General features: G+C 50.1%; 3 protein-coding genes across 3 annotated transcripts; 1 reads left to right on the top strand and 2 right to left on the bottom strand.

Moving 5' to 3' along the window:
* Positions 1-3,627: 3,627 nt before the first annotated feature.
* Positions 3,628-4,250, top strand: MIND_01131900 (uncharacterized protein; the record flags this gene model as incomplete). The annotated part of the gene is made up of 3 exons (XM_037367866.1): positions 3,628-3,721; positions 3,774-3,965; positions 4,015-4,250. 3 exons carry the CDS (start codon positions 3,628-3,630, stop codon positions 4,248-4,250), a joined length of 522 nt encoding a protein of 173 aa, XP_037215698.1.
* Positions 4,038-4,688, bottom strand: MIND_01131800 (uncharacterized protein; the record flags this gene model as incomplete). Its single annotated transcript, XM_037367865.1, has 3 exons — positions 4,038-4,335; positions 4,386-4,453; positions 4,506-4,688. The coding sequence occupies 3 exons, from the start codon at positions 4,686-4,688 to the stop codon at positions 4,038-4,040; spliced, it is 549 nt and encodes a 182-aa protein (XP_037215697.1).
* A 3,767-nt stretch (positions 4,689-8,455) lies between these two features.
* MIND_01131700 (uncharacterized protein) lies at positions 8,456-10,197 on the bottom strand (the record flags this gene model as incomplete). The annotated part of the gene is made up of 14 exons (XM_037367864.1): positions 8,456-8,548; positions 8,597-8,771; positions 8,827-8,851; positions 8,902-8,959; positions 9,017-9,104; positions 9,195-9,295; positions 9,352-9,419; positions 9,468-9,492; positions 9,546-9,595; positions 9,647-9,698; positions 9,746-9,773; positions 9,823-9,915; positions 9,964-9,977; positions 10,024-10,197. The coding sequence occupies 14 exons, from the start codon at positions 10,195-10,197 to the stop codon at positions 8,456-8,458; spliced, it is 1,044 nt and encodes a 347-aa protein (XP_037215696.1).
* Positions 10,198-15,557: the final 5,360 nt, after the last annotated feature.

Below are 15,557 nucleotides of genomic sequence, written 5' to 3'. Positions count from 1 at the left end.
AAGTTCGACGGCAATCGAACGCGGTCGCCGGGTTACTGCTTATACTTGCCACCTAGCCACCTTGCGGAGTCCGGTCGACAGGCTCCAATGCGGCCGGCCGGCCGGGCGCCACTCAGAGGTGGAGGGCTGTCACGGGTTCGATGAGGTGCGCGCTGGAGCGACAGAGCACCGCCAAATGAACTCCGGAGGAGCTCCGCGGGCCCCGACCGGCGGTACTGGTGGCCGCGCCCGAGTCCAAGTGGGCTGGCCGCTCTTGGGTAGTGCTACCTCGACGCCTGTCTGTGACACAAGGTGTCCCACAATGGCTTCTGAGACGCCCTCTGCCTTCTGAGTGCGTACGGGGAAGCATATAGTGGCCTCGCGGCCCTCGTCGGTGGATGCCGGAGGGGCCGAAGTGCACCGGTGGACAAGCCCGAAATCGTAGTAAGCCACTCTGTGGGAAGTGCTCACAGCCAGTGGAATGCATGGTGCAATTCAATCCATGTCGACCGACGATGGGGAGAATCCTCCGCCAGTGTCCAACGCCATCCCACGCCACGCCACAGCCATCAATGGCGTGCACGCCGGGCGTTTGGGCGGGCGCACGCCATTCGGCCACGCCACTATGCGAGCTCTGGTCTCGCAGGGTCTGTAAGAATCTCAGCCCTGTTAATAGCCCTGTTGATAGTAGTCAGTAAACTTCCCAGACTCCTTAAGGCTGCGCATGAAGTCAAAGTGTGCTTTAACACCAGGAGCAAGCTTTAGCACCCACCTGGCAACATTGTTTCTGGTGCGACATAGGCAGAGATCTTAACATTGCAGCCAATCATTTTTCAAGTTGGCGTCTGGGCCTGATGGCCCATCAATTTCCGTCAGATAGGGTTGGAAATATACACCAACGTGATACTGACATTGTGTCAGCTGCCCAAAGGAAGCCCCGCCCTGTCTGGCGCCATACCACATCCCCAGCCCACTGTGCATGATGCTTGACCTTCTGAGTCCATGGACGCGAGTGCTGGCCTCCGAGTCCAAGCCCCCTTGCCTCTCCAGCCCACAAATGTTCCACAACACATCCTAGTTCACCAGCCACTTCATTGCTGCACCACCAATCTTAGTGTCCACTGTGCGCTACATGTATAGTTGCTGGCTACATATGTGCAGGTGACTCACAGGGTTCAGCAGTCTGCTGAATCCTGAGGCAGCAGGGACTGTTTCCAAGTCAAGTGTTTGTGCTACAGAATCAGAGCACACATATATAGTATTGAGTTGTACAATAGAATTATAGGTGCTGTCAGACTGCGGGTCGGGCCGTGCAAGGACCTCTCCTAAAGAACGGCGCGCCCGGAACAGAACAGACGGATAGTCGGGCCCACAAGTACAGCGGGCGGGGTAGATCGAAACCAAAAGGGCCCGTGAACTCGGTCCCTTGCCGTCGTGGTCCCCTTGCCTTGGTCGGTGGTCGAAGGTTCAAATCGGGTCGTGTTGGGCCCGATGAGTCCATAACGTCTCCTTGCACGGAGTAAGGTAGTTCTTTAGACAATCTAAGCGATAGGGTACAGGGTACACTATCGCGCCTTATATATGCGGGCCCGCAAAGGGGGTGATCGGACACCCTGGCCTCCCCTCCTCCTCCTCGCTCCCGTTCCTGGCCGCAGAGGGGACGATCGTACATCCCTTGCGGGCCAGGTGCTACTCCTAACCTCCTAGCACTCCTCCCCAGTCCCCTGGTGTCGAGTTGGGCTCGGCGACGGCTTGACACATCGTTCTCGGTCACGTGCTTCCCATGTGCGTTCCTCCTACTGGGGCGCATGTTCCCCGTCATCACGTGCTGCGTGCTAAGGGCCCGCGATGGCCCGACACCAGGGCCGGAGAGGACGGGCCGGGTCTTATCCGTGACAGGTGCTATATATATAGTCAGGAAGCTGTGGGATTGCTTTTGTACAATGTATATCTAGTAACAGTTTGGAGTAAGTAGATGCATATCAATTTTGACCTCTTCTACACCATATCCGAGTCTACTGCAATAGTAAGTAAAGACCTGCAGTGCCACTGGGTCATCAAGGGGATTGACAGAGATCATCGCGTCAGATGCAGGTGCAGACTGCAGACACATGTCCATAACAGGACATGTGCGTCTCCACTGACATCTGGCATGAGCCTGCTGTAAGGGCAACCCTGGAGACTCCAACAAAAGCCTAGCAGAGGAGGATCCAAAGAGTAAATAAAAGCTACGGAGATACACGGAGGGACCAACCTAGCAGGGGAGGATCCAAAGAGAAGAAACTCTAAGAGTCCGCCTGCTAGGGTGCCAACTATACTGGTGGTCCGTAACTGCCAACGTCGCAGGCTTTGTCCCAAGGTGATCTTTGGGAGGGTCTTGAGGGATTGGTGATTATGCGGGTGAAAGAGGCCAAGGACAAGGGTCGGGGTAGGTTGGAGTATCCGAGGGGGCAGCGGTAGGATGCACCTCAGATGCCCTCGGACAGTCCGAAGGAGGCCAAAGTGGGGGGTTCTCCTGACAGGGATTTACCTGTGGGTGGCCTGTGATGAACACTAGTCTTGCAGCCCACACAGGTATGAAATATGATCCTGAATTTTTTCTGATTTTTTCTAATTTTCCCAATCTTTTTTTAAATATATATATATATAATACATAAGCAGTGACCAGACTTAGAGCTCAAAATTCTATTTCTCCCTCAATTTTCAATATTTTCTTAATTGCTCTCTTGTACATCCTAAAAGCTCTCTTTTGGCTAGATATCTAAATATTTAGAAAAAAACTCTAGCCCCATAACAGTTGTCAGTTTTTTTGGTAGTGCCTAGATGCAGTGCACCATAGGCCCAGATATGTGGCTCACTTAGCATGTATTTACCTTGCACCTCAACCTATATGCAGTACTTCCTAACATATAAGACTTGAGAGAAATAATATTAAATAAGTGGCCGCTCTGAGGTTTGAACACAAACCCAATCAATTGGTGAAAACAAAATTGAAAACGAACCAAATCGATCTCGCCTACCATACTCATCTCCCGCCCACTTCGTGCTTGGGGCTGAGTCAAATCTCAATCTGGTGGGTGATTGGCGAATTCTAAGGTTTTCTTGCAGATTTGGGGATGGACACGGAGAAAGGCTTGCAGATTCAGAGGCAATCATAGGCAGCCGTAAAGCGCCGTTCTCAGCTCAACACGTTGTCCACTGAACTGCTCTCGTGCGTTTGTCCTTCCATTTTCCTTCTCGTTCCTTCTAATGCCCCCCAGAGTCAACTTCACCACCCACAACCCGACCATGGGTACAACCTTGGAGGGTTTTATTACTAGCTGTTTGGGAGTGAGTAAAATTCACGCTCCAGGGACTGGTTTGTCCTGCTCTTTATGCTTAGATTCCAATACTAATCCCCCCCATCAGATCTTACTACAAAGCAAGCCTTTTGGCCTTGTTTGAGGATGAAGCTACACATATCATGCACAGAACTTATGCTCCCGCCCTGCCCTTTAATGCGATCAACCCCACCACATTGACTGCTTACATGGATCAAGAAAAGGCGGCATTCAATCCAGATGTGGACCCAATACCCCTCCATCCTGAGACGAAACAACCATTCACACAAGCATACATCCTGGAAGACCACAGGGAAATGTGCCGGATATGGTTAGAGGACGACAACTTTCTGCATCGAGTTCCGCCGGTATCGTTGACAGGCCCCGGGAAGCTCCACTCAAGGCTTGTCCGAAATTGACGGGTAAAGTAGTGTCTTCGCCATGAATTGACCGGTATCTTATGCATCTTTCTAGGAGAATACGCTCCTCCAAAATTTCGCAACAGAAACTTCAGCTCCTCGACTCCCGTTTTGCAGATGATGTTTGATCTGAACAATTCACTGTCGTCGTCGTCGCCACAATTCTGCATGTTTCGTTCTTTGTTCGCGCCAATGCCATTTATATTTTTCAGTCCACTGTATGCGATGAAGCATCTGAGTCTTTCAAGTTGGTCATAGTAGGTGTACACGAGATACAAGCTCATCATGTTGCGAAGGGGCAAAGAATCGTGCATTTCATTCAAGTTTCGTCATCTTTATCCTCCTCGCCACTACTCTCGTTGTTTCCATCCTCGCCACTGCTCTCGTCGTCTTCACTCTCTTCCCCACTATTCTCTCCATCGCTGTTGTCATCTTCCTCAACTTTCATCCAGTCGTTCGTCCAGCCGGGAGGAACTCGTGGGACCCGGGCATGGGCAGGGATGGTCATACGAGCGCGGTCTCTCATTTCTAACGGCTTTGCCAACTGTTGTTGACCTTTTTCTTCAAGTTCCTCCTCATCCGAGTCATGGTTGGTGATAGCTCCCTCATCGTTGTCGCTGGAAGAAGCCCCTGAGCTTCTCAATGAGGGAACAGGTCATGGACATACTTTAGCGGCGATGCCAGTGGGCGGCTGTGGCTGTCTTGACCAAGTTCAGTAAGTTCGAGGGGCACGGACTGTTGATAATCATAATAAGCCCTGGTCATCATTTTCAACTTGAATGCCCACTTGGTTGTATTCTTGGGTTGGTGCCGTTGTTGGAATCGCGCACTTATGGTCTTCTTGACCTCCTTCGCACTCGATTCGCTTTCGTTTCGGGGCCATAATAATCGGCAAGTCGCGCTGATCATTGTCTTGACTCAGTTCCCCCTCTTCGATTTCGATTTGCGAGTGTTTTCGCTTCGCGGGCATAGTAGTTGCCAGAGGTAACGGAAGTAACGACTCAAGTGAGCTCAGGCTGCAACGTCACAGTGTGGTGTGTCTCCGCCTCGGCCCGCAGCCGCAGATCATGATGACATGATGATGATGAGGACTCGGCGAACTCGGCGGATCATCCGCCGGAGTCACACTAACTGTGTCCTTCCTACATACCACGACCTCGATCACGACGAGCCCAGACAAAGAGGACCCTGGGCAAGATACCGGCGACTTCATTGAATATTCAGACGACCCACTGGCATTCAGGCTGGCAGACGCATCGAACTTGAATGACCAGGAACGCGACCGGCGCAGAAAAAAAAACAAGCCCTGCAACTTAACTCGCTCGTTGGACCCGCTCTGCGGCAAAGGCTGGTATTGGAAAGGCCACCTCAATTGGAGACTGTGCTGCAGAGGCCCCAGATTCAGACGAGCTTATGAGAAAGATGGTTCGTGCTAGTCCAGAACTCACAAGCATAGATGCAAGGTTTGTTCATTCCACTTACACAGGTTCCTGTACATTTCCTTATGGATATAGTTCATGGCAAGAGATATACGATCTCTCATGACTACGACTATGCTATGGAGGATGACGACGGTAACGAAGGCGAATACGGCAAAGCTGAAGCCAAGTTTACGGATGTGCGCAAACTTGCGTTCCCCACAATTATCCATTAACTTTCGTTCAGGTCTTCGAACCCTCGGCAATACAGATTCTCTTCCTAACAGAAGATGACGATCTTATTCGCGTGAAGGATGCTCCAACTCGCGTCTTCTACGCTTTCCAAAACTCCAGTCATAGCACCGACACTCCATCTCTCTTCCGACGAACTTGACGATGCTGCCATCTGGGTGACTCCGCGCATCCCCAAGAAGAAAGCCTTGGACTATTTTACTCCCAATGGCGAATTCAACCCTTTCAGCCTGCAACTCGTTGAAGCTGTGACGTATACTTTGCGACAACTGTTCATCGAGTCTGTTGAAGTACCCTTCATTTGGCATCACAGGCGCGACCACCTCCTCCTACTTAGTTCTGCTTCTTCTCCCAGGGAGCTTTTGGATTTGAAGGAGCTCTGGCCCATCTATGCTCTTGGCCAAAAGTATTGTTCTCTCCGTGATCGTCGTCGAGCAATGGAGGAGGCTTACGCCCGGCTCAAAGTAACAGACACCTACTATGAACAAGACATCTTGCCTTGCATGGAAAGCGCCGAGGTGGTGGCAGATACATAGGAGTGGCTTCTGATGAAGTACAAGGACAAAAGAGACGACGACATCCCATTCCGCTTCCACGACGACAACGAAGAAGAACAGGCAGATGTCCCGAAACACAAGATGCCCAGTCGAATTTCCGCTTATGAAGTTGCCAAGAAGAGCGTCATCTCAAAACTTACTCGTGATGTATGCTTTTCCTACCTACTACTATTTTCTGGTATCGGTTGCTCATTGCGCGACAGGGTTTTGGAATTGCGGCTCCCGAAATCGTTCAAAATTTCCTCTCTTCTTCCAACGTCAGCTTCCTTGTCGAACAGGAACTCAATCCTCTGGTCTATGCAGGCAGTTTGTCAACCCTGACCCTATGCAAGCAGAGACCCCCGATGAGCCTCTTCGTAAGGCACGGGTGATTCTTGCCACCGAGCTCGGAAAAGATTAGTGTGTCCGCGAGTTCGAGTCGACTCCTGGCCGAGGCGAGCCGAACTCGCCTCGTTCCTAATCCGGAATGAAAACAGGCCGACGCGCGGCGGAGCAAACAGAACCCTGGTTTGTTCTCTGGGTGCCTGCCACATAAGATGAAGGCCATTGAAGGACCATGTTAAGTTGTCATTGTTAACCAGCTCTTAATAATATGGTCTTGCCCTTTCTGAGATCATGCATAAACTGTATTCAGCATTATGTAGCCATCCGGTTGTACAGTGCTCCTATAGACAGCTTTAATGGCATAGGCTCAAGGCTCAAGCCGAACTGCCGCAGTCGCTCGGGAACCTCGGCCAGAAGCAATTGGGGCGTCGGCAGAGAAAAATACTTGCAGTAATGAATCGGAATGACTATCGGGCCGAGGGTTCGGAGTCTGGAACGGGCTATTGATGGTGCATATCACGGGACTGATGAGTCTCATTTCTAGGCTACCCTAACATACCGACGAATCCAAAGAACCTCCTTCCGCTGAGGCGCTTCTCCTCGAAGATAGACCCAAACGTGGAAAAGGGGATAGAGCCCTACTTTTGTACGGATGGGATTCGTTGCGGAAAAGCACCATGATGTCAAAATGCGTGCGGGGGTTAATGGGTGTCTTGGTCACGACTCATGTCGTACCTCGTATAGTTAACATGCAAGCGAGCATGATCCTTGACAATTATAACGTCTTGCAGCTCTGAAGCGGTGTATGATTGAATGAACCATCCTGGAGGTCATGATTTCCGAGCAATCGATGTCGAAGGTGGGTTTTGAGCTTGGGAACAAAATCCTACAGCTGGTGAGCGAGTGAACGTGCTCAAATTCAGAAGAGAATCACCTTGTAGGCAGGGTCGTCAGGCAGTCACTTGAACTGGCCGATGGTCCAGTAAGTTCTGACTCGCTAATTTGGTGATGAGCTCGTGGCGGGACAGGCGCAAGCGGGTCATCTTCAGCTTTGGGCAAAAGACGGTGTTTCCTGTCGCGCTCTCGAGCCAACTCTTCCTCCTCCTCCTTCATTCGCCGCTGAGAACCTAGAAAATAGCGTTGAGCTCATGGTTAAGATAGTAGATTGGAAGTTACCGACGGATATGCTACATGATATCCCGCTCTCACAGTTGGTTTTGCTTGTAGGTACTTTGAGTGGTTGCCGAAAGAGACCCAAAGTGGCCAAAGCGACGCGTTTCCAAACTTGGCCAGATGTGTCGCGCGGACCAGACCATGAAAGCTGCGATTACCGTCTCGAGATGTGGTTCGTTTGGTAAGCCACAGGATGGATTGCTGGTGCTGCAGTATTGTTTTCGAGGTTGGAAGATTGGCAGAGGCTGTCGAGAGTTGCACGAGAGTCGGGGTCATGTGTAGGCTGGTTGGGGTAGACCTTGTAGACTCCATGAATGTTCGGCTCCGTCTTGTACCACTTCGAAGACGGTTGTGGCTCTGGTTCAAATTCCATCGGGAAACGAATCTCAGCAGCTGGAGGAGGAGCTGGGGCTTCATCGACATAACGGGCTGGAAGTTGTAGACTTTTGGCGCTTCTCTAAACGCAACCAGAGCGACTGATTTCAGGTGGTGCTGGTGGTGATGGTTCACGGGGAGGAGGTTCGTCCATAGGAGCCTGAAATGAAGTTAATACTTGTCGTTATGGCCAAAAGAAAAACGCTCACATCGTTTACCACTGGATTGTCAACTTCCATGGATGGCAGTAACCCTCTCCAGCTTCGGTTACGCTTTGTACGTTTGCTGCATGTTGTTGGTCCTGTTTGGCTGGGCATATAGTACCCTTATGGGCACGTAGTTCTTTGACAGAGAATGTGCAAGCGCGAAGGACTAAGGGGCGAAATGATTGTCGTTAGACTGACCGAAAAAGGAATATACGTGATGGCAACGTCACGGTTGGCACTTGGCAGTTTTTCTGCGATATCACAACCTTTTTAAAAGATGCTTGTTCGGAAATAGCACTTGAAACATAAACAACATTCAACAAGGATGAGCAACTGTGGAAGCTATATAGGAATAGTAAAGAAAGTACCAATGAATGCGCGCACTGACAAAAAACAAGCTCGGGAAAGCATGGTTACTAGTAGTTTGGGAATTCAAACCGGGGCTTGCCGCTGGACCACGACCTGGACACCCATCGCCTCATTTTCACAGATGACTTCGATACTTTTGTTTCTCATTCCGTCGATCTGGAGGATGTACTGAGACCGAGTAATTTGGAGAAAAGAGATACCCACAATCGAGATATCGCCGTCGAAATTGCTCTTTGTGTCGTTGCCATGTGCCTTGAACTTGAGGGGTCTCATTGATCGTCCACCAATAGTATGCCCCATGGAACCCATTGGAATCGGGTTCCAACCCTTGTCGAGACGAGAAGCGACTTGATCCCGGATGCGTTGTCGGTTGTTGAGCCTGTTATGTAGTTGTTGCAACATTGAAATATAACAAATCAGGTAGATGAACCCACGTTGCAAGTAGACTGTTCATGTACACTGGTGAGTTATGAGCACAAAATGTCCAAATTTTTGAGAGGAAAACTGACATTTGGAACTGGGTGCAAGACCAAGAAAGAACCAGAACGTATCAGGAAGTGCGAGAAACTGAGAAGAAAGTTGAGTGTGGCGACTCAACAGAATCAGAAAATGGGGGCGGCCTACCAGGATAAGATTGATTCCAGATGCCAACACAGTCAAGGTGCCACGATTAATCGCCTCGTAGATAAGCCTTTCCATCATAATATTCGTCCTATTGTCAAGTTGAGCGATCGTGCGCCGGCGCTGAGGTCAAGATTGGGCCCCCAATAGTTGAAGACCAACGCAAAAGGTAGTCACTCACTTCTTGATGTCACCCTTCTGTCTGGTCAGGAATATGCAGAGGAAGAGCGTGATAAGCAAATCGCAGGTTAGCGAAGTGGCAGCTTGGACGGTGGTGACAGCCTAGTATATTGACAATCTAAGCGAGGCACAAAGGGCGAGCGGTGAATGAGACTGGCCTTGGTGTCATTCAACTTGAGGAAGGATCCGATGATGCTGGTCCATGCAGTTTGAGCGCTTCCAGCGACTGTTGGCATGGTCAATGTTATCTTCAATAGATACAAGTGCACATTACCAACAGACAGAAATGCGAAAACGAACTGTAATTTTATGCAGTTAATATTTGTCCAGAGATTACAAGGACACGACATACGATCCCATACATTCCGATCTTGGCAAACGGACTCGGCGATTTTTGGGTCACTGGTTACCAGTCAGAACTCCGAGCGTCAAGGAAGGGAGAGGAGTATGAACACTTGTAAACCCGGCTTGCGAAGAAGAGCCGGACAGCGAAAGCGCCAAGGTACTACATGGAATCAATATTAAGATCAATTTGGGAAGGCCATTACTCACCGATGAAAGAAGTTGAGCGGAATCCACCCTTCATCTACTACTGAGTGATGCGACACAGAAGTGCATGTTGTGCGCACCAGTCAATCTCAGCGGTCAGAACACCAAAGTTTTGAACAAATCGGAGATAGCTTGACCGAAAGAAAAAGGTGACTTGAAGAGTTTCGAGAACACTATCATCTGGTGAATGCTGAGTAATGGAGCCTGGAGCATGAGCATACACAACGATGCAGACCTATAGCGTCGATAAGCTGATGCTTAATCAGAGGTGGCCGCCTTACCATGAGTCTGATAGACAACGAATCTTGTGGCCAACCAACACTAGCAAAGTAGATCCATGTTTGCAGGACGCCCATCCCGTAGAGAATGGTCTCGACGAAGAGGGACACAAGCCATGCGCCGTAGGTCGAATCCAACGGCGGAAGTTGTGGGACCAGAAACGCAGGAGCCGACATTGGTATTGATAGCCCAAGCAATGAGCGTGTTGTATGGAGTTGTGAGAGAATGAAAGTTTGCGGCCCGCCTGATAAATGTGTTGCACAGCCGCACGATGCCGCTCAAGCGAGAGTTTGTTCCACGACACGAGTATTTATCCCAGTTGGAGTGATTTCTTTGTGGACCCTGAATTTGCGAACCTGAGGCTTCAAAAACCGTAATAGACAGACACCCTGACTGGAATCCTCCGCGCGGCCCCCGGGCGAGATCTTCTGGTTCTATTCCTATCTCGGGAGAATTGCGATTCGACGCAAAACCCCGAGTCGGCAAGGCTTGCATGGAGATCTTGGGTGCGTTCGATATGATTAGAGATGGAATCCAATCCTAGTTCTGATAATTTCGAGTTCATGAAAAGAGCTTGAGAAAGAGAAGAGTGATGTCACGGTCACCGGGTCACAAAACTCAGCTAGATCTATAAAACAAACTTGTCTTAGGAGAATCTATAATGACTTGTGAATTTGGCGCATGAGTGTCACTATTGTGATCCCCGGACCTCCGTGGCCGATCGCCGGCGATCACCGTCTTCCTTTTTCGGGTGACAGCGGACATGATAAAACTTCACAACTCTCAATAATGACTCAGTCTCATAAAGCAGCCGCGCAGTTGCCTACTTCGTCTTTGCTTCCACGTCTCAGAGTCTTTATTGTAATGAAGCCGTTGGAAGCCTCAATAAGCAAGAATGTCGCTACTATATCCTATCAAATACAAAGGGTCATTTGTTACTGGTGGATGCGGCCGGCGCCTTGTCCTTGAGTTGTACAAGGCGCGCAAAAATTCGGATTTGACTGACATAACTCGTGCGCCGAGGTTCCCGCCGGAAGAAGCGCAACCTGCATTATTTGAGGGCACGGAATGATCTCCTGGAACCCTGGCGAGCGAGTTCGATCAGTGCTACGCCATAGAAATAACCCAGTACCGGGGAAGGATAAATTATCGCAGTGTGGAACTAGACTGGTTGAGATGGAGTTGCAACCAAGGAAGTAGAAGAAAAGTGTTTGAAACCCCGCGCATGGGTAAAAAACACAAGCGAACAGAAATGAATCGTGTTGTTGGAAAGATAACTAAATACAGTTGAAAAGAATTGGATCAAGGCCGATTTTAGAATGACTCGCTCTGGGTGCCTGCTGAAGTCCTTCATAGTCCCAGGACCACAGGCGACCACAGGTTGAATGTCCACCACCCAGAGGATGACACAAAGCATGCTCTTCGAAAATATGTTTCGCCCCGCCCTGCATTGAAACGGGCTCCAACAAAGACTGAATCATATATTGATGCAAGGGCGAAAATAATGGTTGTATAATCACCAGACGAACAGTCGAAAGGGTAAGTGCATGCGCAAGGATTTCAAGAAACTGCGTCCGAATCAAGATGTTGTGTTCAGCATCGAAAGTCGTTAACCCCCTAGTAGCAACGAAATCTAAATGTTGGAGCTTGCCCCCTGTCAACGAAGACAAAAGCTTTGCTCGCCCACCGATGAAATCGATGTAAGCAGAGATATGCCCGACTAGACGTAGAACAGTGACGGCGGAGAGGTGACTTTCATTGGTTGAGATGAAGTTGAGAGAGTTGGCTATGCTGGCCAAACCCAACGAAAGGGTATGCAGTTTCGGGAGGTGAATCGCCGAGATCAGTATGCCACAAAGATGCGGAGATGGCAGGGTGCAACGAAATGATAATGTGTGGAGGCAGGGAAGAACAACTGGGGGATGGGGAATGAACCCAGAAAGGGATGACTCCTGGATATCAATCAGGAGAGTTTCGAGACGGAGTGTGTGACGAAGAGAGTCTAGCAAGTGGGTTGCGAAGGCGGTGATCGAATCGTCATAAACAAAATCCAAATCTGTGATAGCCAATGAAATGAGGTTGGAGCCAATTACAAATGAGGACAAAGGTAGCCCGTCGAGATGGAGATGCTGCAGGTCTACCGCATGGCCGAGAAACAAGCGAGGGAGATCGGCGTCAAGTCCATTCCAGGAAGAGATCGGACTGGTCGCGGAAAAGCACTGGAGTGAGGTGAAGCTTGGGTTGGGGTTGACTTCCGAAATGTGGTCAACAAATGTGTCCCAATCGGAGTAGGATAAATACTGTACGCGGAGATGGGTGACCGTCTCCGCTGTGGCAACCAAGAGAGCAGCAATGGAAGACGAGAACCTAGAGCTCAATTCCGAGTTGAGGTGGATACGCAAACGCTTCGGAGTTGCCTTGGCAAGCCGAAAAATTTTGTCGATGTAATACTGAGGCATTTGCGGGACCAGAATAATGCGCGACCACAGGCCGGCAATCGACTCCAAGGCGGATTTCCAGCACATGCACACTGCACCAAGAGTCATCTGTTTCCGAATCTCCTTCCGCCAGTTGAGGGGGAAGTTCAAGGTAAGGCAGGCTTCGAAGATGACCCCAAGGATGTCGAACGTTGACAAAGCTTTATTCGTTGCGGGTGTGGGAGGTGAAATGACGCAAGGCGCCATGTTTGATATGGGCGATTCGGTTAGGACGACGAGTTTTATAACGTAGGCACTGTCTTTGTCTGCCTGGTTATATAGACCATAGCGATTTCTGCTCTTCGAAAACTTCCGCTCTTCGAAGATTTCCGATACCTTGACGGCATGCTGATAATATTGCCGTGGAGTGATGGCTTTGCCCGAGAACACGTCGTCCGGTCGATAAATCAACGAGGAGAGTCTGAGGGCACAGTCGTGGACGTGAGCAGGGAAGCCCGCCGCTCGCGACGTTAGGCGGGTTGGTAGCCAAGATAGCAGGAGACTAATGTGTTGCGAGCAGTCGTAATGAACTCCATTAGTTCGGAGCACATTGAATGTTTGTTCAACGCGAGGCCCGCTGGATTTGAGAGCGCGCATTAGATATTGAAAAGTGGAGAATTAAGCACGCACGAAGTATTGTCCTTGGTGGGGGTGAACAGGGAAACCCGCCGTTCGTCGCATTGGGAGAGATGCTGGCCTAGATATCAGTAGACGATGTAGCAGTAGACTGAGGTGTTGCGAGAACGTCTACGCCAGAATTAGCGACGGCGGATATTCAACAAGGACAACTCTTACTTGTGGGAGAATTTAGCGTCAGGATTAAAGGACGAAGCCTTGCTGCGCAACCGTGACGAACCAAACGTGGGTTCGCTCTTGGTTCGTCCAACGACAACCGCTGGAGGGTCGCGCTCTGGACCTTGGGCGTTTGCACGAAGCCTTGGAATTGTGATGTCACGATATGTGACGGGCCGCCTTCCGACCACATCGACATCCGCTCAATGTTGAACAGTGGGTTTCCATGTTCACTTTCGAGCAGGATGGACGGATTTGACACCTTTTGGCCATTGACCGCAACTAGGCCAGATGATGGTGTCTCGGCGAAAGAACACAGGTGCTTGCAATCACGAACCAAAGCCATGGCTAGAGGTCCAGAAATTCACTTTGAATCGCAACGAATAGGACCGTAGCAGGGTAAAGCAAAACCTCAAAAGTGTTTTTCTTTTGCCTTGAGGAAGCCGAGCGGGTCCCGCGTCCCCTTCAACTTAAATTAAACATAATTTGTTGTCTCAACTTGCCTTGCGACCACTACACCACTATCTACTCCAGATGCTATCCGCAGTCTGTCGAAAATCTCCTCCTGTCTTGACTTAACGCCACCGTCGATGCTCGTACTCGAACTCGCCTCGCCCGTCTTTTACACTTTGCTTCACCCCCTTCCATGAAAACCTACCACCTTGCCCCAGCTGTTATATCTACTCCAAGCTGCTTCCCAAAATATTGTCCGCAAACAAAACAGGTTGAACGCCTTTGCCCTTTGGCAAGTTGGATGATCGTTTGGGCCGGGTGAGTGCTAAGTCAATGAACGACAACAACATCTGACTTCACATAGACTGTCCCTCGTACTTTGCTCACTGATTTACCGACTATCCGACGCGTCTTCGGGCCTCTATGGCAAATTGCATGATCATGCTATCGGAACTCTCCAGACAGCGGAACTCTTCGAAGAGCGGAAGTTTTCGAAGCGCGGAACTCGCTATAGTCCATATAAACAGGCAGACCGAGCGCCTACGTTATAGAACTTATCGTCCCAACTGAATCGCCCACTTCAAACATGACGCCCAGCGTCACTTCACCTCCCACACCCGCAATGAATGAAGCTTTGGCAATGGTCGACATCCTTGGGGTCATCTTCGAAGCCTGCCTCGCCTTCGATATTTCCATCACATGGCAGAACGACGTTCGGCAAAAAATGGCTCTTGGGGCGGTGTGCAGATGTTGGAAACTCGCCTTGGAGTCTATTCCCGCCTTGTGGTCACACATCATTCTGGTCCCGAGAATGCCTCTGTATTACATCGACAAGGTCTTTTGGCTTGCTAAAGCAACTCCGAAACATTTGAGCATCGAACTCGACCTCGACTCGGGGAGGGACATCACGTTCTTGTCTCACATTGCCGCTCTGCTGGTTGCCAAAGCGTCATCGGTTGCCTATCTCTCCCTCCAATATTGGTCCTATTTCGTCTGGGGTGCATTTATCCGCTACATATCGGCACTGAACCCTCGACCAACCTTTTCCTCACTCAGAAAGTTCTCCGCCACCCCAGCCGATACCTCGATCGACTCTGCCACAACACTCCCTCGTCCCTTTCCGGGTCTTGCTCAATCATTGGAGCACCTCCATCTCGACGGACTACCTCCTTGCTCGTTTATGGCCGGCTTCAACATTAAAACATTGGTCTTCAGACACTATAATCTCGTTTCCAACCGCGTGGCTTCCTCCGCTTTTACTCCCACCTTACTGGACTGTTTTCGTCAACTTCCCCGCCTTGAAAGCCTCGCTATCGATGTCACTGAGCCTTTCATTGCCCAGTCTCCTTCCTACCATCCAGTTGTTCTTCCCCGTCTGAACTACTTGGCTTTTTGCTGTGATACACCGTATCCCCACGCTTGCGGTACCCTGATCTCCCTCCTCCATGTCCCACAAATCCGGACCCTCGCATTGCGTCTCGCCAGTCTGTCTAATACGAATGACTTTCTTTCCATAAACGCAACTCGAATCTCTCAAGTGACTACGTTACGTCTAATCGGGGCTATTTCTGCTTATATCGAGTTTACCGGCGGTCGAGCAAGGCTTTTGTCTGGGTTGACGGGCAACAAACTCCGAATCCTAGATTTTCTCGATGCGAGTGGCACGCTTGAGTTCGATCCGGGACGGAAGGTCCTTGTTCAAACACGATTCCTTGATATCATTGCGCATGCACTCGCCCTTCCGACTGTTCATCACCTGGTTGTACCGCTGTTACTTTCACCCATATACCCAGACTCGCATGCGAGCTTGATCA

This window comes from Mycena indigotica, assembly GCF_014461135.1.
Source record: "Mycena indigotica strain 171206Taipei chromosome Unknown Mind.scaff0010, whole genome shotgun sequence".
In the NCBI taxonomy this organism is placed as follows: Eukaryota; Fungi; Basidiomycota; class Agaricomycetes; order Agaricales; family Mycenaceae; genus Mycena; species Mycena indigotica.
The sequence above is the reverse complement of the archived record's forward strand: the minus strand, read 5'-3'. Positions and strand labels throughout refer to the sequence as shown.